This window comes from Stegostoma tigrinum, chromosome 7, assembly GCF_030684315.1.
Source record: "Stegostoma tigrinum isolate sSteTig4 chromosome 7, sSteTig4.hap1, whole genome shotgun sequence".
NCBI lineage: Eukaryota > Metazoa > Chordata > Chondrichthyes > Orectolobiformes > Stegostomatidae > Stegostoma > Stegostoma tigrinum.
Genome location: NC_081360.1, coordinates 4,595,668 through 4,620,628, shown reverse-complemented (window position 1 = coordinate 4,620,628; position 24,961 = coordinate 4,595,668). Strand labels below are relative to the sequence as shown.

Here is a 24,961-nt window from a genome sequence, read left to right as displayed (position 1 = left end):
CAAGCTGGATCGGAAATCCCGCATGGTGTGTTGCCTGCCCGGTGCCAGGGTGCAAGACATCTCCAACCAGGTTGAAAGGATATTGGAGCGGGAGGGGGAGGATCCAGTTGTTGTGGTCCACGTTGGGACTAACAACATTGGCAAAGTTATGGTAGAGGACCTATTCAGGGATTATGAAGCACTAGGAAAGAAATTGAAGTACAGGTCCTCAAGGGTCATAATCTCCGGATTACTGCCTGAGCCACATGCCAATTGGGCTAGGGAAAAGAAAGTTAGGGAAGTAAACATGTGGCTGAGGGATTGGTGTGGGAAAGAGGGATTCCATTTCATGGGGCATTGGCATCAGTTTTGGAATGGGGGGGGGATCTGAACCATTGGGGTGGTCTCCACCTGAACCAATCTGAAACAGTGTTCTAGCGAAAAGGATAAATAGGGTGGTCAAGAGGACTTTAAACTTCCGAGTTGGCGGGAAAGGAAAGCGAAAGTGACAGGGAGTATGGAGTTAAGTGGAAAGATAAGCAACAGGATAGCATGCGTACAGGTGGGTTTAAGCTCGAGGCAGACTAGGAATACAGCAAAAAGGAAGGATAGTTTAAGACTTCTCAGGATTTCCATTATCTCTAATAATGAAAGAAAGTTAGCATTAAGTCACTTTACCTAAATGCTTGTAGTATTTGCAATAAAGTAGATGAATTAACAGTGCAAATCATCTTGAATGATTATGATGTGGTAGACATCACAGAGACATGGTTGCAGGGAGTTCAGGACTGACAGTTAAACATCCAAGGATTCACAACATATCGAAAAGACAGGGAGGTCGGCAGAGGGGGTGGGGTTGCCTTGTTAGTTAAGAATGAAATTAAATCTACGGCACTCAATGACATAGGGTCAGAGGATATGGAGTCTGTGTGGGTGCAGTTGAGGAACCACAAAGGCAACAAAACTATAATGGGAGTTATGTACAGACCTCCTAACAGTGATCAGGACCAGGGGCGCTAGATGCACCAAGAAGTAGATAGGGCATGTCAGAAAGGCAAGATCACGGTGATCATTGGGGACTTCAATATGCAGGTGGACTGTGTGAATAATGTTGCCGTTGGATCAAAAGAAAGGGAATTCATGGAATGTTTGCAGGATGGCTTTTTGGAACAGCTTGTGATGGAGCCCACAAGGGAGCAGGCTATTCTGGACTTAGTGCTATGTAATGAGCCAGACTTTATAAAAGATCTTAAAATAAGGGAAAACTTAGGAGGCAGCGATCGTAATGTGGTAGAGTTCAGTCTGCAGTTTGAAAGAGAGAAGGCAAAATCGGATGTAATGGTGTTACAGTTAAATAAAGGTAATTACACGGGCATGAGAGAGGAATTGAAGAAAATTGACTGGAAGCAAAATCGACGGGGAAGATAGTGGAGCAACAACGGCAGGGGTTTCTGGGTGTAATTGAGGACACAGTACAGAGGTTCATCCCAAAGAAAACAAAGATTATCCGGGATGGGATTAGACAGCCATGGCTGACAAAGAAAGTCAGGAAATATATCAAAGAAAAAGAGACAGCCTATAAAGTGGACAAGAGCACTGGGAAATCAGAAGATTCGGAAGGCGACAAAAACAAACAGAGGACAACAAAGAGAGAAATAAGGAAGGAGAGGATCCAATAAGAAGGTAGACTCGCTAATAATATTAGAAATGATAGTAAAGGCTTTTTTCAATACATAAACAAACGAGAGGCAAAAGTAGATATTGGGCCACTCCAAATTGATGCCGGAAGGCTAGTGATGGGAGATAAGGAAATAGCTGAAGAACTTAATAAATACTTTGCATCAGTCTTCACAGTGGAAGACATGAGTAGTATGCCAACAATTAGGGAGAGTCAGGGGGCAGAGCTGAGTATGGTAGGCATTACAAAAGAGAAAGTGCTAGAAAAGCTAAAAGGTCTAAAAATTGATAAATCTCCTGGCCCCAATGGGCTACATCCTCGAGTTCTGAGGGAGGTGGCTGAGGAAATAGCAGTGGCTTTGGTTGTGATCTTTCAAAAGTCACTGGAGTCTGGGAGAGTCCAAGATGATTGGAAAATTGCTGTTGTAACCCCCTTGTTTAAGAAAGGATCAAGGCAAAAGATGAAAAATTATAGGCCGATTAGCCTAACCTCGGTAGTTGGTAAAATTCTAGAATCCATTGTCAAGGATGAGATTTCTAAATTCCTGGAAGTGCAGGGTCAGATTAGAACAAGTCAGCATAGTAAAGGGAGGTCGTGCCTGACAAACCTGTTAGAATTCTTTGAAGAGATAACAAGTATGTTAGACCAGGGAAACCCAGTGGATGTTATCTATCTAGACTTCGAAAAGGCCTTTGATAAGGTGCCTCATGGGAGGCTGCTGAGCAAGGTAAGGGCCCACGGTGTTTGAGGTGAGCTACTGGCTTGGATAGAGGATTGGCTGTCTGATAGAAGGCATGAGTTGGGATAAAAGGCTCTTTTTCGAAATGGCAACCAGTCACGAGTGGTGTCCCGTAGGGTTCAGTGTTGGGGCTGCAGCTGTTCACCTTATATATTAATGATCTGGATGAAGGAACTGGGGGCATTCTGGCGAATTTTGCCGATGATACGAAGATAGGTGGACAGGCAGGTAGTACTGAGGAGGTGGGAAGGCTGCAGAAAGATTTAGACAGTTTAGGAGAGTGGTCCAGGAAATGGCTGATGAAATTCAACTTGAGCAAGTACGAGGTTTTGCACTTTGGAAAAAAGATTATAGGCATGAACTATTTTCTAAACAGTGAGAAAATTCATAAAACAGAAGTACAAAGGGATCTGGGAGTGTTGGTCCAGGATTCTCTAAAAGTTAACTTGCAGGTAGAGTCCGTGATCAAGAAAGCGAATGTAATGTTGTCGTTTATCTCAAGAAAGCAGTGATGTGCTTCTGAGACTTTATAAAGCTCTAGTTAGGCCTCATGTAGAATATTGTGTCCACTTTTGGGCCCCACACCTCACGAAGGACATGCTGGATTCACATGGATGATCCCTGAAATGGTAGGTTTAACATACGATGAACGGTTAAGGATCCTGGGATTGCATTCATTAGAGTTTAGAAGGTTGAGGGGAGATCTAATAGAAACTTACGAGATAATGTACGGCTTAGAAAGGGTGGACGTTGGGAAGTTGTTTCTGTTAGGCTGGGAGGCTAGGACCCATGGGCACAGCTTTACAACTAGAGGGGGTAAATTTAAAACAGAAATGAGGAGACATTTCTTCAGCCGGAGAGTGGTTGGCTTTTGTGGAATTCATTGCTACGGAGTGCAGTGGAGGCCGGGACATTGGATGCCTTCAAGGCAGAAATCAATAAATTCTTGATCTCAGAAGGAATCAAGGGCTACGGGGAGAGTGCAGGGAAGTGGAGTTGAAATGCCCATCAGCCATGATTTAAATGCAAGAGTGGACTCGATGGACCGAATGTCCTTACTTCCACTCCTATGTCTTATGGTCTTATGGTCTTATGGAGTGCAAGGTGCAATTTGCGCACAGGGGGCAGGCCCAGTACAGGGAATGTACTGAGAAAGTAAGTGCAGGTCATTGGGTAAATAACTCCTCAGCTCCACCCATTCTTTCTCTTTTTATTCTTTCCCCTTGCCTTCCTTCTCTTGGCCTCAGACACCTGCTCCAGAGCGGGGACGCCGGCAGCTACAGCAGGGATGCCAGCAATCAGTGCTCCAGTGTGGAACATAGCAACAGCTGACAATCAGACCACATGGAGGCCCCTGTGCTTGTCTGCTGCAGAGAGGCTTGGGAGAGAGACTGTGATGTTTGTCTTTTTACCTTTGTTTCTTGTTTTTCTGGACTACGGTTATACTGTGTACTGCTGTAATGTACCTTTTTTTTGTCTTCATTTCTCTATTCTGTAACTAAGGATTATACCTAGGTACCTTTTGTACCTAAGATGGAGATGTAAGTGACGACTTGTGAACTTTTCACTGTACTCATTTGAATATAGGAAGGATGTTATTAAACTTGAAAGACAACAGAAGAAATTTACAAGGGACTCAAGGGACTGGTTTACAAGAGCTTGGACAAGCTAGGTCATCTTTCTTTAGAGCTTAGGAGACTGAGCGGGTGTCTTTATGCAAGTGTATACGATGATGAGAGGCATGGATAGGGTGAAAACAGTCTTTTTTGCAGCGTTGGGGAATCAAGGACTAAAGGGCATCAATTTAGGGTAAGAGGGGAAGCTTTTTTACACAGAGGATGGCACGCATATCGAATGAGATGCCAGCAGAAGTGGTTGAGGTGAATACATTAACAACATTTAAAAGGCACTTGGACAAATACATGGTAGGAAAGGTTTAGAAGGATATGGGCCAAGTGCAGGGATTGTGTGGATGGACATTTTAGTTGGCATGGACCAGTTTGGGCTGAAGGGCCTGTCTCCGTGCTGTAGAACTCCATGACTCTAAGTGACAATAGTGCTGATTCAATTCATAAAGCTAATTCAAGTACAAGGGTAGAGGGTGAGTACAGGCATAGGGTGGGTGGGCATAGGATGGGTATAGGATGCAGGATGTATACACAGTGCGCAGCCAGTACAGGGCAAGTATAAGACATGGTGAATACAAGGAATCTACCATAAAAGTAATTCAGGGTAATGGGTAAGTGCAGGGTACAGGGTAAGTACAGGTTATAGTGTAATTATAGGACAAAGGGTAAATATAAGACATAGGTGAAATACAGGGCACAGAGTTCAGTGTGGCTTAGTGTCTTTTCGAAAATGGATCTTTAATTAGCTCCACATCTCACAGAAACCTCACTTTAAGTTTCTTAGCTTGCTGGCAACACATCACGACTGACTCAGTCCTAATTCACCTTTGATAATCAAAGAGTTGACCATTCAATACATGAGTTGTTGTTGTTGTACTGACAGCAAAATACATTACAGTGCATTGTCATTGGAATACAGTTACTCTGCCTGATTAATGCTAAACATTCTCTGTATTATTTCTGAAACATTTTTACAATCCGTTGACGAGCGTATTTTTGTAGTATGATGTGGATAGGTGCATTCTTGCAACATTTTAAAAGTATTCAGCCTAATAAAGATATGAGTGTGAATGTAGCTGCAGGTCATATAAATATAAATATTGTTGTGCATTGGGCTTTATATAGCACTATTTGCAAAGGGGTTGGGTGTACAGGGTTAAGCTATTGTGAGACACAATCATAAAGTAATATAGCATGGAAACAGGCCCTTTGGCCAAACTGGTCCATGGTGCCCACGCAGCTAATTCCAATTGCCTGAATTTGGTCCATGTCCCTCTAAACCCTTCCCATCCCTGTACCTATCCAAATGTTTTAAATGTTGCTATTGTACTTGCCCCAACCACTTTCTCTGGCAGCTCATTCCACATACGCACCACTCCCTGTGTGAAGAAGTTGTCTCTCAGGTCCTTCTTAAATCGATCCCCTCTCACCTTAAACCAATGCCCTCTGGTTTTCAATTCCTCATCCCTGTGAATTAACTATAAGCATTCAACTTATCTAAGCCCCTCATGATTTTTTACACCTCAATAAGGTTACCCCTCATTCTCGCATGTTCCAAGGAATAAAGTCCTATCCAGGCCAACCTTTCCTGTAAATTAGGCCTACTAGTCCTGGCATATCCTTGTAAATCTTCTTTGCACACTTTCCAGTTTAACTATGTCTTTCCTATAACAGAGTGACCCAAAATGCACACAATGCTCCAAGTGCGGCCTCACCAACGACTTATACAACTGTAACATAACATCCTAACTCCAATATTCGCTGTCTTGACTGATGAAGGCCAGCATGCTAAATGCCTTCTTCACCACCCTGTCCACTTGTGGTGCTGCTTTCAACGAACTATGTACTTGTACTCCTAGGCCCACAACACTCCTCAGGACCTTACCATTTGCTGTATAAGTCCTGCCTTGGTTTGACTTTCCAGAGGGCACACCTCACACTTAACTGTATTGAATTGCTTTTGCCAATCCTCAGCCCACTTCCCCATTTGATCAAAATCCCTCTAATTTTTGGTAATCTTCTTCGCCTAATTTTTGCCTAAATACTTTCTAATTTTGTATCATCTGTAAATTACTGTTCATACCTTGCACATTCACATCCAGACCACTTATGCAAATAACAAATAACCAAGGTCCCAGCACCAACCCCATGGCACACCCCATGGCGCACCACTAGTCACAAAAGTCCAAAAAACAACTTTCAACCATCACTGTCTGCTTCCTACCATCAAGCCAATTTTGAATCCAAGTAGCTACCTCTCCCTGGATCCCATGCAATCTAATTTTTGTGACTAGCTTGTCAAAAGTCTTACTAAGGTTCCTATAGACAACATCTACTGCCCTCCCCTCATCCATCGTCTTGCTTACCTCTTCGAAAAACTCTAAAAGAGTTGTCAGGCATGACTGCCCATGCACAAATCCACGCTGACTGTGAAGATTCCAGCTCACAATTTTGGAACATGATCCTCGCAGAGGCTTGCAACATGACTTTTGACGTGTGAAGATCATTGTGCAGAGATGAAGACAGGATAACAGAATGACATAGGAAATGTCATTAGGAAATAAGGACATTGGCCTTTATAATGAGGTGTAACATCAATAATGGAGATAAAGATTTTGGACTGACTGTTGTCAAGCCTATTGATAACTCTCCTTGGACTTTGTACAACAGAATAAAACATACCGCAGGTAGGGTCCAGTCTTCACCTGGATATCGTATGACAAGAAACTCCAGTAACCGCTTGCCATTTTTTGCAGTGGCAGAGTTATCTGAGTTCCTCTTAAAGCTGCAACAGAAACCAAATATTGCACTTAATGTGTGTCAACAAAAGCACAAATGCATTTTCTTATAACCCTGTAGCTTGGTCTCTAATATGAACCCTATGCTTGATAATGCATTCTCTTGTAAGCCTACAGTTCCCTTCCTAAGCCCTGAACAGGTGGACCTGAAGCAAGTTACTTATGTGATGCTGCATTTTCCAGACACTGGGTTGTATCCCAGGAGTCATCCCGGGCTTCTGAATGAATAAGTCTCCTTCTTTAAAAGTGCTTGGCCTTCCTGAGAGGATGTCAATCCCAGGATGCTTAGTGTTAATTCCAGACAATTGGCTTAGACTGATGGTGCATTCCTGGGGCAGCCCATACTCCTTGGGCCTGGTATTTAGCCTGAAGGTACAATCTGGTCTTGTGTAGGTGGATGTTTCTCTCAGTCTAGTGCTGAGTGTGTGTGTACTTTAATTGAATGAACTCCTGCCCACTAATTATCCAATTTTTCAACTTGGGCCTGAAGAAATACAATAGAGAGAGAAAAATGGGCAAATGACCATTGTGCTCCTGACGCGTAGTTCTATGAGAAACTGCATCACCAGTTAATAAATTGAGAGGATTGAGTAATATTTTTGTTTTAACTCCTATAATAATGTCAGAGACAGATGAAGAAATCTGTGCAACACTGCTCGTGACTATAAGGGACTGGTTTCTGTGATTATAAGGGACTGAGTGAGGCAAGTAATGATGTTTGTAGGTTTTGAAAAATATGCAATTGATTCCCAGTTACCACAGCTTTCAGAACAGAGCCATACAATGAGTGGCCGCAGCAATGGCCATTTCAGTCCTGAAGATTCCTCATAGAATCCCTACAGTGTGAAAACAGGCCATTCAGCCCAACAAGTCCACATCGTCCAAGAGCATCCAACCCTGACCCATCTCCCAACCCTTTACCCGTAACCCTGCATTTCACATGTCTAATCCACCTAACTTACATACCACTGAATGCACTGGGCAATTTAGCCAATCAACCTAACCTGCGCATATTTGGACTGTGGGAGGAAACCGGAGCAACTGGAGGAAACCCATGCAGACATGGGGAGAATGTGCAAACAGACACTCGCCCAAGGGTGGAATCAAACTCGAGTCTCTGACGTGTGAGGCAGCAGTGCTAACCACTGAGCTACCGTGCCACTTCTGAGGAACGTTGAGAGGATATGAAAGAAGTCAATACTTCAGATTACATCTGGGGAGATGGTGGTGCAATAGTAATGTCGCTTGAGTAATAATCTAAAAATCCAGGTACAAATCCTGCCACTGGAAAACAAGAAACGAAGGCCATTCAGCTGCTTGAGTCTACTCCGCATTCAATAAGTTCATGTCAAATCTGCAGCTTAGCTCCATATGCCATTCTGAGAACATACTCCTTGATACCCTTGATAAATAAAATTTGTCTCAGATTTAAATTTAACAACTGAATTAGCAATGACTGCCATTTAAAGAGAATTACTACCCCACCTCCTACTCTTTGCATGTAGAAGTGTTTTCTAACATCTCTCCTGAATAGCCTAATCCTGTTCTAGAACCTTTAACCAGTGGAAATAATTTATCTTTATCTACTCGTTTTTCCCTGTTAATGTGTTGAAGATGATGATTAGATCACCCCTTAAATTTTTAAATTATAGAGACTTATTGTCTAATCTCTCCTCATAACTTAACCTTGACGTTCAAGGACGGTCCTAATAAACCTGTGTTGAATTCTGTCCTAAGGTGTGGTGCTCAGATCTGCTCAAAATGCTCTAAGTTGGGTCTAACTGGGGTTTTGTCTAACTGCAGCATAATGGCGTGTTCCTATACTCCATTCCTTTACACATGAAAGTCAGTGTTCCGGTAGTCTTCTCAATGTTTCCTGCACTTGTGTGGAGCATTTTAAAGAGCACGTGAACTCCCAATTTTCATTGGGCTTCCACTATATGTAACTTTTTGCCTTCAAAAAAAAATGCCCAGGGTTCTATCTTTTTACGGTCTGAAATGGATAACTTCACACTTGTTAATATTTAAAATCCATCTGTCTCAGCTTTGCCCATTCACCATGAATGTTCTGTTGTAACTTTATGCTGTCGTTTACACTGTCTACTATGTTGTATCATCAGCAAACCTGGATATTTGACTTTTCGATCATAGAATCCGTACAGTGTGGAAAGAGGCCATTTGACGCAACAAGTCTGCCCTGGCCCTCCAAACAATGTTCTGCCCAATCTCAGACCACACCCTCCCTCTGAAATTCCTCATTTTACTACAGCTAATCCACCTAGCCTGCGCATCACTGGACAATTCGGACAAATAACATGGCCAATCTACCTAACCTGCATGTCATTGGAATGTGGAAGGAAACAGGAGCACCCAGAGGAAACCCATGCAGAAATGGGGGGGATGTTTGCAATCAACCAAGACTGGAATCGATACTGCGTTGCTGTGAGGTAGCAGTGCTGACTACTGAGCCACTGTGCTGTCCTTTTTACATCATTATCCAATTCATTAATGAGCAGAGGCTTGTCAGGCATGACTTGCCCTTCATGAATCCATGCTGGCTCTCCCTAGTTAACTGAAATTTTTTGACGTGATAGAATCACAGAATCACTGCAGTGCCAAAACAGGCCATTGGTCCATCAAATCTGTCCTTCGAAGAGCATTCCACCTAGACCCAGATTCTATCCCCATAACCCCACATTTCTGATGGCCAATCCACCTAACCTGCACATATTTGGACTCTGAGAGGAAACCGAAGTGCCCAGCAGAAACACAAAGCTCCCTCTGTCAACCCTCTTAAAAAGCAGAGTGACATGAGCAAATTCCCAAAACAGTGGTACAATTCCTGAAATCAGGGAAATCTAAAGATTATGTTTAGAGCACTGACAATGTGTTTTCCTGCCTCCTTCCACTTCAGTGGATGGAAACAATCAGATTCTGGAGATATGTCACTGTTCAGTTCCATTAATTTCCCCAACAATTGATAATTTACTTAAGCTGATTTTATTTAGTCCCTGTCCCTCTGTTAATTTCTTTGGAACTTTTGGCAAGGCATCCTCCTTTTCTGCTCTGAATACGAATGTCAGAAATCACATGACACCAGGGTACAGTCCAACAGGCTTATTTGAAAACTCAAGCTGTCGGAGCCTCAGTCTTTCTTCAGGTGTTAGTGGCAAAGGAAGCGTCAGACACAGAATTTATAAGTAAAAGATCAAATTTTCACACCATTAATGAGGATGTACTAAACAAACCTAATATGGTATTAAATCGATAATCATTTAGAAGGTTTTATTTGATTAATATGTACATGTAAATCCCTGAATTCCCTTCAAGTCATTGTCCTGAGAGAACTAAAGGTGTTGTCAGTGCAAAGAACAGGTGATATTTTAGGTCAGATAATGCATGTTAGGTGTGAGGCCTTGTTTAGAATCTGTTTGTGTTTTAATTTGGAGTCAAACTGGCTTTATTTCAAAAGTACAATTTTATAAAATGTCACATTGACCGACTGTCTATAAGTTTTGTGCTTTTTGAACAATATAAAATGCATCTACAAATGAACATTCACCCCATAGATTCACATGTATGCCTTTGTGCACATGTATGTGTGTGTGGAAGACAGACAATGAGTGAATGGGAGATTGTGTGTGTGTGTGTGTGTGTGTGTGTGTGTGTGCGCTTGAGGGAGGAGTGTGTGTGTGAGGGAGAGAAATAGTGTGGTTGTGGGGGAGAGAATGTGTATGCGTGTGTGTATAGGAAGAGAGAGAGAGGATGTGTGTTTGTGTGTGTGTGTGTGTGTGTGTGTGTGTGTGGGAGAGAGCATGTCTGTGTGTGGGTGGGAGAGTGTGAGTGTGTGTGTGTGTTTTGGGGGGCTGTTGGGAGAGTGTGGGAGAGTGTGTATGTGGGACTGTGTGTGTGTGTGTGTGTGTGTGTGTGTGTGTTTGTGTGAGTTCAGAGAGTAAGTGTGTATGTGTATGTGTGTGGTCACAGAATGCGTTTGTGTGTGTGAAAGAGAGCGTGTGTATATGTACTAGTGCGTGTGTGTGTGTGTGTGAGAGAGAGAAAGAGAGTATGTCTGTGTGTGGGTGGGAGAGTGTGAGTGTGTGTTTGTGTGGGACTGTGTGTGTGTGTGGTGAGAGAGTGTGTTTGTGTGTTTGCACATGGGTGTGTGCGTGTGGAGAGTGTGTGTGTATTTTGTGTCTGTGTGTTTGTATGAGTTGAGAGAGCAAGTGTGTGTGTGTGTGTGTGTGTGCACGTGTGTGTATATGTGTGGTCACAGAATGTGTTTGTGTGTATGAAAGAGAGGGTGCGTGTATATGTGCTTGTGTGTGTGTGTGTGTGTGTGTGTGTGTGTGTGTGTGTGTGTGTGTATGTGCGTGTGTGTGTGTATGTGTGTCTGTGGAGAGAGAGTGTCCGTGTTTGTATGCACACATGTATGTGTGCATTTGTGTGTGTGGAGAAAGAGGGTGTTTGTGTCTATGTGTTTCTGTGTGTGGAGAGACACTGTGTGTATCTATTTGAGTGTGTGTTTGTGTGAGTGGAGAGAGGGAGTGTGTGTGAAAAGTGTGTGTTTGCGCATGCGTTTGTGTGAGTGTGTGTGAGTGTTTGTGTGTGTTTAAGGGAGTGTGTGTGGGTATGCATGTGTTTGTGTGTGTGGAAAGAGAGAGAACCTGTGTTTGTGTGTGTGTGTGTGCATTTGTGTATGTGGAGAGACAGTGCATGTGTGTGTGTGAAAAGAGTGTGTGTGAGTGTGTGATAACAAAGTGTGAAGCTGGATGAACACAGCAGGCCAAGCAGCATCTCAGGAGCACGAAAGCTAATGTTTCGGGCCTAGACCCTTCATCAAAGAGGGGGATGGGGAGAGGGTTCTGGAATAAATAGGGAGAGAGGGGGAGGCAGACCGAAGATGGAGAGAAAAGAAGATAGGTGGAGAGGAGAGAATAGGTGGGGAGGTAGGGAGGGGATAGGTCAGCCCAGGGAAGACGGACAGGTCAAGGAGGTGGGATGAGGTTAGTTGGTAGGAAATGGAGGTGCGGCTTGAGGTGGGAGGAAGGGATAGGTGAGAGGAAGAACAGGTTAGGGAGGCAGGGACAGGCTGGGCTGGTTTTGGGACGCAGTGGGGGGAGGTGAGATTTTGGAGCTTGTGAAGTCCACATTGATAACATTGGGCTGCAGGGTTCCCAAGTGGAATATGAGTTGCTGTTCCTGCAACCTTCAGGTGGCATCATTGTGGACTGCAGGAGGCCCACGACGGACATGTCGTCTGAGGAATGGGAGGGGGAGTTAAAATGGTTCGCGACTGGGAGGTGCAGTTGTTTATTGCGAATTGAGCAGAGGTGTAATGCAAAGCAGTCCCCAAGCCTCCGCTTGGTTTCACCAATGTATAGGAAGCCAAACCGGGTACAGTGGATACAATATACCAAATTGGCAGATATGCAGGTGAACATCTGCTTAATATGGAAAGTCATCTTGGGGCCTGGGATGGGGGTGAGGGAGGAGGTGTGGGGGCAAGTGTAGCACTCCCTGCGGTTGCAGGGGAAGGTGCCGGGTGTGGTGGGGTTGAAGGGGAGTGTGGAGCTGACAGGGGAGTCACGGAGAGAGTGGTCTCTGCAGAAGGCAGACAAGGGTGGGGATGGAAACATGTGTTGGGTGTTGGGGTCGGATTGTAGATGGCGGAAGTGTCGGACGATGATGCGTTGTATCTGGAGGTTGGTGGGGTGGTATGTGAGAACAAGGGGGACCGTCTTGGGGCGGTTGTGGTGGGGGCAGGGTGTGAGGGATGTGTTGCGGGAAATGCGGGAGACACGGTCAAGGGCGTTCTCGACCACTGCAGGGGGAATGTTGCGATCCTGGAAGAACGTAGACATCTGGGATGTACGGGAGTGGAATGCCTCATCCTGGGAGCAGATGTGGCAGAGGCGGAGGAATTGCGAATAGGGGATGGAATTTTTGCAGGAGGGTGGGTGGGAGGAGGTGTGTTCTAGGTAGCTGTGGGAGTCGGTGGGCTTGAAATGGACATCAGTTTCTAGCTGGTTACCTGAGATGGAGACTGAGAGGTCCAGGAAGGTGAGGAATGTGTTGGAGATGGCCCAGGTGAACTTAAGGTTGGTGAAGTGGATAAACTGTTTGAGCTCCTCTGGGGAGCAAGAGGCAGTGCCGATACAGTCATCAATGTAATGGAGGAAGAGGTGGGGTTTGGGGTCTGTGTAGGTGCAGAAGAGGGACTGTCCCACGTAACCTACAAAGAGGCAGGCATAGCTTGGGCCCATGTGGGTACCCATGGCCAACCCCTTTGTCTGTAGGAAGTGGGAGGAATTGAAAGAGAAGTTGTTGAGGGTGAGGACAAGTTCAGCTAGGCAGACGAGGGTGTCGGTGGAGGGGGACTGGTCGGGTCTGTGGGACAGGAAGAAGCGGAGGGCCTTGAGGCCATCTGCATGAGGAATACAGGTATATAGGGACTGGACGTCCATGGTGAAAATGAGGTGTTGTGTGTGTGTGTGTGTGTGTGTGTGTGTGTGAGTGAAAAGAGGGATGTGGGCATCACTGTTAGCCATTTCTGAGACTCACCCATGCGGCTGAGGATCTGGCCAGAACATTAACCTGGGGTTTTGGATTACTCATCCAGTGACATACCATGACACCACCACTTCTCATTTCAACATGGTCCTCCAGTATGGTCATTTCAAGTTTTGCATCTGATGATACTTTCACACACACTACATTGCTTGACCAGGGCTGACTGGCATTGTAAAAATGAAAATATTATGGACTTAAACAATGTGCACGATTCCCGATTGGAAATGTGTCAATTTCTCTGTTCACTTACCGTGTAATAATGGGATCCATTGCCATGTTTCGTCCATAACAGCAAAGACTTCCTCTTCCCCCCAGGCCAGTCCTTCCATGTGGATTTCTGAAACATTCAGTTAGCATTTTTGGTAGGTCTGTAACTGGGCACTGTGTTACCGGCAGAGAGTTTTGCAAGGTATCTACTTGTGATGTAATCATTTGCAAATTCCAGGATATACCATTTCCTGCATATTCATGGCAGGGCCCAAGGGTCACCAGTAATAAAGTTCAAAGAGCTCTACAGCACAGCAAAATGTCTTTCAGCCTATCTTACCTATTCTAATCCCATTTTTCTGTAGTTGGCCTACTGCCTTATACCATAAGACCGTAAGACATAGGAGCAAAGATTAGGCCATTTAGCCCATCAAATCTGCTTTGCCATTCAGTTATGGATGAAAGGGTTCTCAAATGATGGATAAGGTTGTTAAGAAAGCATATGGTGTTTTGTCTTTCATTAACAGGGGGATCGAGTTTAAGAGCCGCGAGGTTATGCTGCAGCTCTACAAAACGCTGGTGAGACCACACTTGGAATATTGCGTCCAGTTGTGGTCGCCCTATTATCGGAAAGATGTGGAGGCCTTGGAGAGGGTGCAAAGGAGGTTTACCAGGATGCTGCCTGGACTGGAGGGTTTGTCTTACCAGTAGAGGTTGACTGAGCTCGGACGTTTCTCTCTGGAGAGAAGAAGGAGGAGAGGTGACCTGATCAAGGTGTACAAGGTAATGAGAGGCTTTGATAGAGTCGATAGCCAGAGACTTTTCCCCAGGGCAGGATTGACTGCCAAGAGGGGTCATGGTTTTAAGATGTTAGGAGGAAGGTATAGAGGAGACGTCAGAGGGAGGTTCTTCATCCAGAGAGTTGTGACCGCATGGAATAGTTTGCCAGTGGTAGTCGTGGAAGCGGAGTCATTAGTGATATTTAAGCGACTGCTGGACATGCACATGGACAGCAGTGAATTGAGGGGAATGTAGGTTAGGTTATTTTTGGATAAGGATTATTCCACAGCACAACATCGTGGGCCGAAGGGCCTGTACTGTGCTGTACTTTTCTATGTTCTATGTTCTAAACCGATTCTTTCACTTTCTCCCTCATAACGTTTGACCCCCTTGACAGTCAAGAACCTATGTATGTCTGTCTTAAATATATTTAATGGCCTGGCCTCCACAGCCTTCTTAGAATAGCTTGAGGCAGCAGTGCTAAACACTGAGCCAACATGCTGCCAATTCATTCTGTGGCAATGAATTCCAAAGATTAGCCACTCTCTAGCTGAAGAAGTTTCTCGTCATCTCTGTTCTAAGGTAAAGGTCTTCCATTTACTCTAAGGCTATGTCTTCAGGTCTGAGTCTCTCTTGCTAATGGAAATATCTTTCCAATGTCCACTTTATCTACTCCTTTCAGTATTTTGTAAGTTTCAGTTTGACCTCACCTCATCCTTCTAAACTCCAACGAGTGTTGAACCAGAATCCTCAAACATTCCTCATATTTTAAGCCTTTTATTCCTGGGATCATTCTCAAAAACTTCCTCTGGACCCACTTCCTCTGGGCCAATCCATCCTTCCTCCCAAAATTGCTCGCAATATTCTAAATGTGGTCTGACCGGAGCCTAACAAATCTTCAGAAGTACATCTCTGCTTTTATATTCTAGTCCTCTTGAAATACATGCCAACATTGTACTTGCCTTCCCAACTACTAATTCAACCTGCCAGTTAACCTTCAGAGAATCCTGGACTAAGACTCCCAAGTCCCTTTGCACTTCAGATTTCTGAATTTTCTCCCCATTTAGAAGATAGTCTATGCCTCTATTTGTCCTATCAAAGTGCATGATCTCACACTTTCCTACATTGTATTTCATCATTCCATCATATGTGCCATGGCATCACAAATGCACAGCTAAATACTTCTTCAGTATGATGAGGGTTTCCGCCTCAGCCACCCTTACAGGCAGTGGGTTCCAGATCCCCAGAACCATCTCAGTGAAAAGGGGTTTTTCTCACAACTCCTGTAAACCTGCTGTCCCTTATCTTAAATGTATGCACCCAGGTCACTGATCCCTCCATCATGAAAAAAATAGTAACAAAAACTGAACTTGCGTTTGAGTGAGTGAGCAAAGGTGTAAAAGTTTGAGGTTTGTGTGTGTGTGTGTGTGTACGTGTCTGTGTATACTCAATATTGATCCCTGAAGCCATAAGATGATGTTCTGAGCTTTGCTGGAGCACTACAGTAAGCCTGAGGCACAGTTGTAGGCCAAAGAACACGATGGTATGTTCAAGTGGCAGGAACCAGAAGCTTAGGGTCACTTTTGAGGACAAAATGTGGGTGTTCAACAAAGTGGTTTTCCAGTCTGCGTTTCATCTCACCAGTATAGAGGACACCACACTGTGAGCAGTGAAAACAGCAGAGAAATATTTTCCTCTTTACCCTATCTATGATCCTTAATTTTATACATCTCAATCATGTTCCCTTTCAGTCTAAGTTCTAAGGAAAACAACCCCAAGTCTGTCCAATCTCTCTGCATTACTTAAATTCTTCAGCCCAGACATCATACTGGTAAATCTTCTCTGTATCCACTTCAGTACCATCACATTCCTCTTATAACGTGGATTCCAGAGCTGCACACACTACCTAGCTGAGGCCTAACCAATTTTTTACACAGTTCCAGCATCACCTTCCTGCTCATAAACTACATTCCTTGGCCAATAAATTCAAATATCACAGATGCATTTTTAACCATTTTATCTACATGTCCTGATACCTAAAGGGACTGGTGTACAGGCATACCAAAGTCCATTTGATCCTCGGTGCTTCCCAGGGTTCTACCATTCATCATGTATTACATTGTCTTGTGCCCAAAAGCATCTCCTCATATTTATCTGGATTGAATTCTATTTGCCACTGATCAGCCTACCTGACCAGCCTGACTATATCCACTTGTATTCCAAGTCCACCCTCCTCAATAGTTATTATTCTATCAATTTTTGTGTGGTCTGCACTGCTTCCTACATTCAAATCTAAATCATTGGTTTATAAACTCCACTGTCCCAAGAGAAGAGGTCACAGTCAAACCTTTCTGTAACAGGCATCTGTGCGTGTGTGGATTGCCCATACAGCCAGCTAGTCAGGTGGCACATCTGAAATGGACATGGAACAACTATCCTCAAACTGTCAGTGGGTTGGGATTGTGAAGGAGGGAGCAGGTGGTTTGTCACACAATAGATAAATACAAGGTGAGATCACATTGGGTTAGGGGTAATTTATTAGCTTAGGTAGAGGATTGGCTAACCAATGGAAAGCAGAGAGTTGGGATAAATGGGTCTTTTGGCAAGATGTAATTAGTGGGATGTTACAGAGTTTGATCCTTTGGCCCCAACTATTTATAATTTACTTTCATAACTTGGATGTAGGAATAGAAAGTACTATAGTCAAATTTGCAAATGACACTAAAATAAGTGGGAAAGTAAGTTGCAGGAATGAAATAAGAAATTTACGAATGAATTTGGATAGGTTAGGAGAACACTGGGCCAATACTAGAAAATGAAGCTCAATGTGGATAGGTGTAAAGTTATCCATTTTCGTCAAATGCTAATTGTTATCTAAATGGAGAGATACTTTGCAAAGCTTTGGTGCAGAGAGGTATGGGGTTTCATAGAACATAGAACATAGAACAGTACAGCACAGAACAGGCCCTTCAGCCCACAATGTTGCGCCGACCATTGATCCTCATGTATGCACCCTCAAATTTCTGTGACCATATACATGTCCAGCAGTCTCTTAAATGACCCCAATGACCTTGCTTCCACAACTGCTGCTGGCAACGCATTCCATGCTCTCAAAACTCTCTGCGTAAAGAACCTGCCTCTGACATCCCCTCTATACTTTCCACCAACCAGCTTAAAACTATGACCCCTCGTGCTAGCCATTTCTGCCCTGGGAAATAGTCTCTGGCTATCAACTCTATCTATGCCTCTCATTATCTTGTATACCTCAATTAGGTCCCCTCTCCTCCTCCTTTTCTCCAATGAAAAGAGACCGAGCTCAGTCAACCTCTCTTCATAAGATAAGCCCTCCAGTCCAGGCAGCATCCTGGTAAACCTCCTCTGAACCCTCTCCAAAGCATCCATATCTTTCCTACAATAGGGCGACCAGAACTGGACGCAGTATTCCAAGTGCGGTCTAACCAAAGTTTTATAGAGCTGCAACAAGATCTCACGACTCTTAAACTCAATCCCCCTGTTAATGAAAGCCAAAACACCATATGCTTTCTTAACAACCCTGTCCACTTGGGTGGCCATTTTAAGGGATCTATGTATCTGCACACCAAGATCCCTCTGTTCCTCCACGCTGCCAAGAATCCTATCCTTAATCCTGTACTCAGCTTTCAAATTCGACCTTCCAAAATACATCACCTCGCATTTATCCAGGTTGAACTCTATCTGCCACCTCTCAGCCCATCTCTGCATCCTGTCAATGTCCCGCTGCAGCCTACAACAGCCCTCTATACTGTCAACGACACCTCCGACCTTTGTGTCGTCTGCAAACTTGCTGACCCATCCTTCAATTCCCTCGTCCAAGTCATTAATAAAAATTACAAACAGTAGAGGCCCAAGGACAGAGCCCTGTGGAACTCCACTCACCACTGACTTCCAGGCAGAATATTTTCCTTCTACTACCACTCGCTGTCTTCTGTTGGCCAGCCAATTCTGTATCCAAGCAGCTAAGTTCCCCTGTATCCCATTCCTCCTGACCTTCTGAATGAGCCTACCATGGGGAACCTTATCAAATGCCTGACTGAAGTCCATATACACCACATCCACAGCTCGACCCTCATCAACTTTTCTAGTCACATCCTCAAAAAACTCGATAAGGTTTGTAAGGCATGACCTACCCCTCACAAAGCCGTGTTGACTGTATTTGATCAAGCCATGCTCTTCCAGATGGTCATAAATCTTATCCCTCAGAATCCTTTCTAACACCTTGCAGACGACAGACGTGAGACTTACCGGTCTATAATTGCCGGGGATTTCCCTATTTCCTTTCTTGAAGAGAGGAATTACATTTGCCTCTCTCCAGTCCTCAGGTACGACTCCAGTGGAGAGCGAGGATGCAAAGATCTTCGCAAGTGGCGAAGCAATTGCATTTCTCGCTTCCCAAAGCAGCCGAGGACAAATCTGATCCGGGCCTGGCGACTTGTCAATCTTAATGATTGACAAAATTTTGTGGATGATTCACACAAAACCATTATGCAGGTACAGCAGGTAATAAGGAAGGCAAATACAATTCTGGCATTTGTTGCTAACGTAGAGAGTATAAAAGTAGGGAAGCGATCCTGTAATTGTACAAGGTATTAGTGAGACTGCGCCTGGAGTAATTCATAGTTTTGGTCCCCTTGGTGGAGCTGCCAATTTGTAGTTACACTGGAGGCAGTTCAGAGAAGATTTATTCACCAGATTTATTCCAGAGGTGAGTGATTTAGAAGAATAAGAGAAGATATAATTGAGGTGCGTAAGATCTAAACAGGATTGACAAAGCAGCCATAGAGAGGATGTCACCTCATGTGGAGCCATTGAGAATAACAGGTCTTAATTTTAGGAAAAGGTGTGACAGATTTAAAACAGAGATCAAGTGAAATTATATCTTTCAACAGGTTATGAATCTATGGAAGTCAACACCTAATGTAAGGTGGATTCTGGGTCATTAAACAAATTTAAGGAGACAGTGTAAAGATTTGAAATTAGTAATGCGTATAAGGGTGGAGATTAGGCAGGAAAGTGGAGTTGAGGCTAAGATGAGATCAGCTATGATCATATCAAATGGCAGAGCGGGCTCAAGGGACTGAATGTAGACAAACAGGAGGCTTGAAGAACTCAGCAGGCCAGGCAGCATTTGCAGCAACTCTTCTTCAGAATTGGATGCAGTGGTAGGGGGATCTGAAAAGCCTACTCCTGCACCTAGTTTCAATTGCCTTATGTACTTGACTGGCCCATGTTGGCAAGGCTCAGAGCATGTTGTTTCAAGATAAGATGTATTCTTCAATTGGACAACACTTGCTGAAAAATCCAGACTTGGCTAAGCATTAGGCTAACAAGAAATTTAAGCTTATCTATCAGGTTGCATTGTGGCTCACTTGGTAGAATCGATGTATATTCACACCTGTAGTTCCTGTCCTTTGCAAACTAAAAGAATATTTGAACAAGAGGTCAGGAGCTGCCACTTCTTGGTGCAATCCACATGACAATGCCTTGACCAATCAAAGTCAACTGTCCTGGTTTGAATTTAAGCCAAAACTAAACAGTGAGCTCTTTCCTGTCGCATCCACCATGATCACTGACTTTGAGATGGACAATGTCTTTGAATTCATGCTAAAAGCTTACAAATAAATGTGCAGAAATTTAAAAAAGAAACAGCAACCATGGAATAAAAGCAGGAAAAATGCTGGAAACCATCAGTAGGTCAAACAGCATCACCTGAGCAACACAAAATTACAATTTCAGGTTGAGATTACTTTTCATTGGACTATCTTCAATATTTTATTGTCCTCTCTGTAGGCCAGCAGTGTTAGAAATTTTCTTGCACAATGTGCTGTGAAGGCTGGCTTTTTGTAGATATTCAAAGCCATATTAAGCAGATTTTTGATGTTAAACAATGTCAAGGAAGGGAATGGAATAAGGCAAGTAAGTAAAGTTAAAGCTGTAACCAGATCAACTACGACTGTTTCAATGATGGAGCAGGTTTGTTGGGCTGAATGGCCAATGTATAATTTTGTTAAGCAGTTACATATGCTAACTTCCAAATAGTGGGTCTGCTTTTAGATCTCGTAAGTTTTAGAAAATCACATCCAGTGTGTTCAGTACTTTTGTGGCAACTATTTGTGAAGCCAAAGATGCAGTTTCTAAGGTCCTGGGGATTTGTTTTCCTTTAGCCTCTCAAATATACTGGCTCGGTGGAGACTGTTTAATTTATCAACCACAGCTATACATGTTGGTTATTGATGTTGCCCATAGTGGCCAATCAGTTGACTATGGTCTGCATTGTTTGGCTTTTTACATTTGTGATATTGATGGAGCACTGGCTATTTTAGGTACTCTCTATCTTATAATACGGGATAAAAACAGGGAACATTTGATTTACACTTTCCTACCAAACACTGCTGCCAGGAATGGAACGGGTTTAACACAGAGCTTGTCTAAACTGATCCATCTAACAATATTTCTTGGAAAGGTAAAGGTGCCCCTAGACATGGTTAATCAAACTTGTCCAGTTAATTATAGAGTCATGCCTTCATGTTATTGTCCCAGGAAATACCCCCATGATTGCAACAGCACAAATTAGCTACAGAATAAAGGTCTCTCCATACTCTACAATCAGACTTTGCCGGGAAAATATAGTGTGGCTTCTGCTCTCGCATTCTTGTAGCTAAGACCTGAGAGCTGTCCCAGAGCCAATCATATCTATCCACTTATCAACAAAGCACAGCAAAACAGATTGATTTACTGTTTTTGTTTATTGTTATTTTTGGGATGTCACTGTTCATTTGGTGGCTTCTGCATTTAGCTTTATTTAAAGCTTCATTTTGCGAGTTAAATTGGAAGAGCGTACGACTTCTTAATGCAGTCCAGCTACAACGTGACTTGATCTCTTGGATCTCAACATAATGTTATTGTGGACTCCCGTGTATTAAATCACTCACTCAGGAAGGATTGCATTCTGTCCCAATTGTTGGGGGAGTTCGGAGAGGTGGATGTCTATGACAATCAGAGATTCAATGCCTAGAATGCCTCTGCTCTCAGTGTAACGTGATTCTGGTTTATGAGTGTGTCTCCAGTGCTCAGCAGCCATTCTCCCAAGAAAATCTGATGCAAGAATCTACAATTTTATGTCACTAGAGTTGTGCAAACCACACCAAACTTGTCAAAAGGCCTTAACGTTTGATCACAGCAATGAGCTACATCAATTCAGAACTTTTTGCTTATGGTTTGATAATTCATGAAAGCGATTTAAAAAAGACAAATTACCAGTGCTTGAGTCCTGGCATTCAAATATAGAACATACAACATTACAGCACAGTACAGACCCTTCGGCCCTCGATGTTGTGCCGACCTGTCATACCGATCTCAAGCCCATCTAAACTACACTATTCCTTGTATGTCCATATACTTGGCCAATGACGACTTAAATGTACTTAAAGTTGGCGAATCTACTACCATTGCAGGCAAAGCGTTCCATTCCCTTACTACTCTCTGAGTAAAGAAACTACCTCTGACATCTGTCCTATATCTTTCGCCCCTCAATTTAAAGCTATGCCCCCTCGTGCTCGCTGTCACCATCCTAGGAAAAAGGCTCTCCCTATCCACCCTGTCTAACCCTCTGATTATTTTATATATCTCAATTAAGTCACCTCTCAACCTTCTTCTCTCTAATGAAAACAGCCTCAAGTCCCTCAGCCTTTCCTCGTAAGACCTTCCCTTCATACCAGGTAACATCCTAGTAAATCTCCTCTGCACCCTTTACAAAGCTTTCACATCCTTCTTATAATGCGGTGACCAGAACTGTACACAATACTCCAAGTGAGGCCGCACCAGAGTTTTGTACAGCTTCACCATAACCTCTTGGTTCTGGAACTCGATCCCTCTATTAATAAAAGCTAAAACACTGTATGACTTCTTAACAGCCCTGTCAACCTGGGTGGCAACTTTCAAGGATCTGTGTACATGGACACTGAGATCTCTCCGCTCATCTACACTACTAAGAATCTTACTATTAGCCCTGTACTTTGCCTTCCGGTTTCTCCTACCAAAGTGCATCACCTCACACTTGTCTGCATTGAACTCCATTTGCCACCTCTCAGCCCAGCTCTGCAGCTTATCTATGTCTCTCTGCAACCTACAGCATCCTTCGTCACTATCCACAACTCCACCGACCTTCGTGTCGTCTGCAAATTTCCTAACCCATCCTTCTACACCCTGATCCAGGTCATTTATGAAAATGACAAACAGCAGTGGACCCAACACCGACCCTTGTGGTACACCACTAGTAACTGGTCTCCAATATGTCAGACATGATTCCCTTAGTGTGATTACATATCTACATTTAGGTCATGCCTTTGCCATTTATAGAGAAGACTGAGAAAACAAAGAATTTACTTCCTGTGAAATTAAGTCTGCGCTGTTTTCTCAATGTTTGTTGAAAAGGCGCTCTGAAGAGATTTACCAGGCTGTTGCCGGAAATAGCAGGTGTGGCTAATTAGGAATGGTTGGATAGGCTAGGTCTTTTTTCACTGGACTGTAAAAGGTTCAGACGTCACCTGATAGAAGATTATAAAATAATAAGAGGTAAAGATAGAGTGATGGTAGTTGTCTTTTCCCTAGGATGGGAAATTTTTTACACAAATGCTGGTTCACATGTGGAATGAACTTTCTAAGGAAGTGTTGGATATGGGTACAGTTACAACATTTAAAAAAAAGGACATTTGGATGGATATATGAATAGGAAAGGTTTGGAGGGATATGGGCCAGCAGCAGGCAGATGGGACTCGGTTAGTTTGGGATTCGGTTAGTTTGGGATTATGTTCAGCATGGATTGGTTAGACTGAAGAGTCTGTTTCCGTGCTGTATGAATTTATGAAAGTATGGCTACATAATGAGTTTGAACAATAATTCTCTGAATATGAATTGTTTGGCCTTGTTGAGTCTGTGAAACGGTGATATGAATATCTTTGTGAATATATAAGCAAATAGGTTTATATACGCATTTATGTATATGGTATATAGAATTATATGTATAAACTTTTGCTTTAAATACACCCCAGATTGTGGGTTATAAAATAGTGACAAAAAACCCTTAAATATATCAATAATTTTGGAATTAAGGATGTTCAGCTATATTCCACCTACCACAGATGTGTATTAGAATAGGCTGATCAATCAATTTTGAAGAGGACCCGTGATGCTAAGAAAGAAGTTTGGAGAATCCTTGTAAAAATACATTGCTCGAACAAGCAAAAACAATGATTGAGTCAAGACGGCATTTGTTTATCGTCTGAAAAGGGTTCAAGAGGAAAAACACTTTGTTCAACTCACAGGGGTAACAATTCCTCAAGCCTATGAGTGTCCGGGCCTGCATCTCCAATCTTGAAGCTTTTACTTTCTGCCAACCTGGAAAAAAGTAAGTCAATGTCAATTTGGATGGAGAAAGTATGTTACTGTGTTGTGCAGAGGGGAAAGTGGATGGAACTTGGTCATGGGGCTTGAATCCAATTTTGGAGGTATGTCGTCAGCCTCTGGCAAACCCAAATGAAACCAAAGGTATTTTTTAATCCTTTGGTTTCATGTTACTGAGTAGAGAGTGATAACTAGATAACAAAGTGTGAAGCTGGATGAACACAGCAGCCCAAGCAGCATCTCAGGAGCACAAAAGCTGACATTTCAGGCCTAGACCCTTTATCAGAGAATGATAACTAAATGGTTTTCAGCCCTAGTGCTTAGCTGCAGGCTCTGTTTGGCTTGTCCTAGGAAAATGTTATTTTGTAGGCACTCCTTGTGTGTCAGTGCAGACAATGAGAGACAGCAAACTATTTTGTGATGGAGGGGTTAGCAAAGCAAAATCTCACTGTGCTATTGACAAGGCCACATCCAGTGATTGCAGAAGAAAGATCTTCGAGGAACAAGGGTAAATATGATGTTTAGCTGCTCCCTATCATCAAGGATGAAATTTGGTACTTTCTGTATTATAAAACTGAGACAAACTGGAAGAACTCATCAAGCAGACAGCCCCAAATCTTTATTTCTCCAGTTTAGCATTCTCTAACAATCCTGCATCATCTTGATCAAGTATTTTCAGAAAAACCTCAGTACATATAACTGAGCATCTCCTCACTTCACACAAAATGCATTGATCTGAAACATCTCTGATGGTTTTAGCCAGTTTGATTTATTAGTTATATGCTAGGCTCTTCCCTCAACTGTGTCTTACATTTAGCAAGGTGAGAAACTTTAGCTCACTGTGGCACTTCCAAGGTAGAAATGGACAATTTATTAATTGCTTTGTTTCTAAATTACCAGTTATCTGCACCCTCTTGTTCTTGATTCTTTTACAAGTAGAAATAGTTTCTCTCTATTCACTTTGTCCATACCTATCATGATTTTAGAAATTTCTATGACATCTCCACCTGGCCTCTCTCAAAGTTACTCAACTTCTCTAATCTACCTTCAAAACTGAAGTTTTGCAACCCTGGAACTATTTAAGTGAAACTCTTCTGCATTCACATTCTTTCTAAGATGTGCTGTCCAGAATTGGAACAATTTT

General features: G+C 43.2%; 1 protein-coding gene across 12 annotated transcripts in view; it reads right to left on the bottom strand.

Annotated features, from left to right (window-relative positions):
* The window catches only part of trpm2 (transient receptor potential cation channel, subfamily M, member 2), a 230,666-nt gene that overhangs the window by 6,395 nt on the left and 199,310 nt on the right, over nt 1-24,961 (bottom strand). For all 12 annotated transcript variants that reach the window (XM_059647003.1, XM_059647008.1, XM_059647009.1 and 9 more), the window contains 3 exons: nt 23,737-23,811; nt 13,643-13,729; nt 6,707-6,809 (listed from right to left, as the gene is read on the bottom strand). In XM_059647003.1, the coding sequence (XP_059502986.1) occupies nt 6,707-6,809; nt 13,643-13,729; nt 23,737-23,811 (265 nt within the window). The remainder of the gene's footprint in view (nt 1-6,706; nt 6,810-13,642; nt 13,730-23,736; nt 23,812-24,961) is intronic.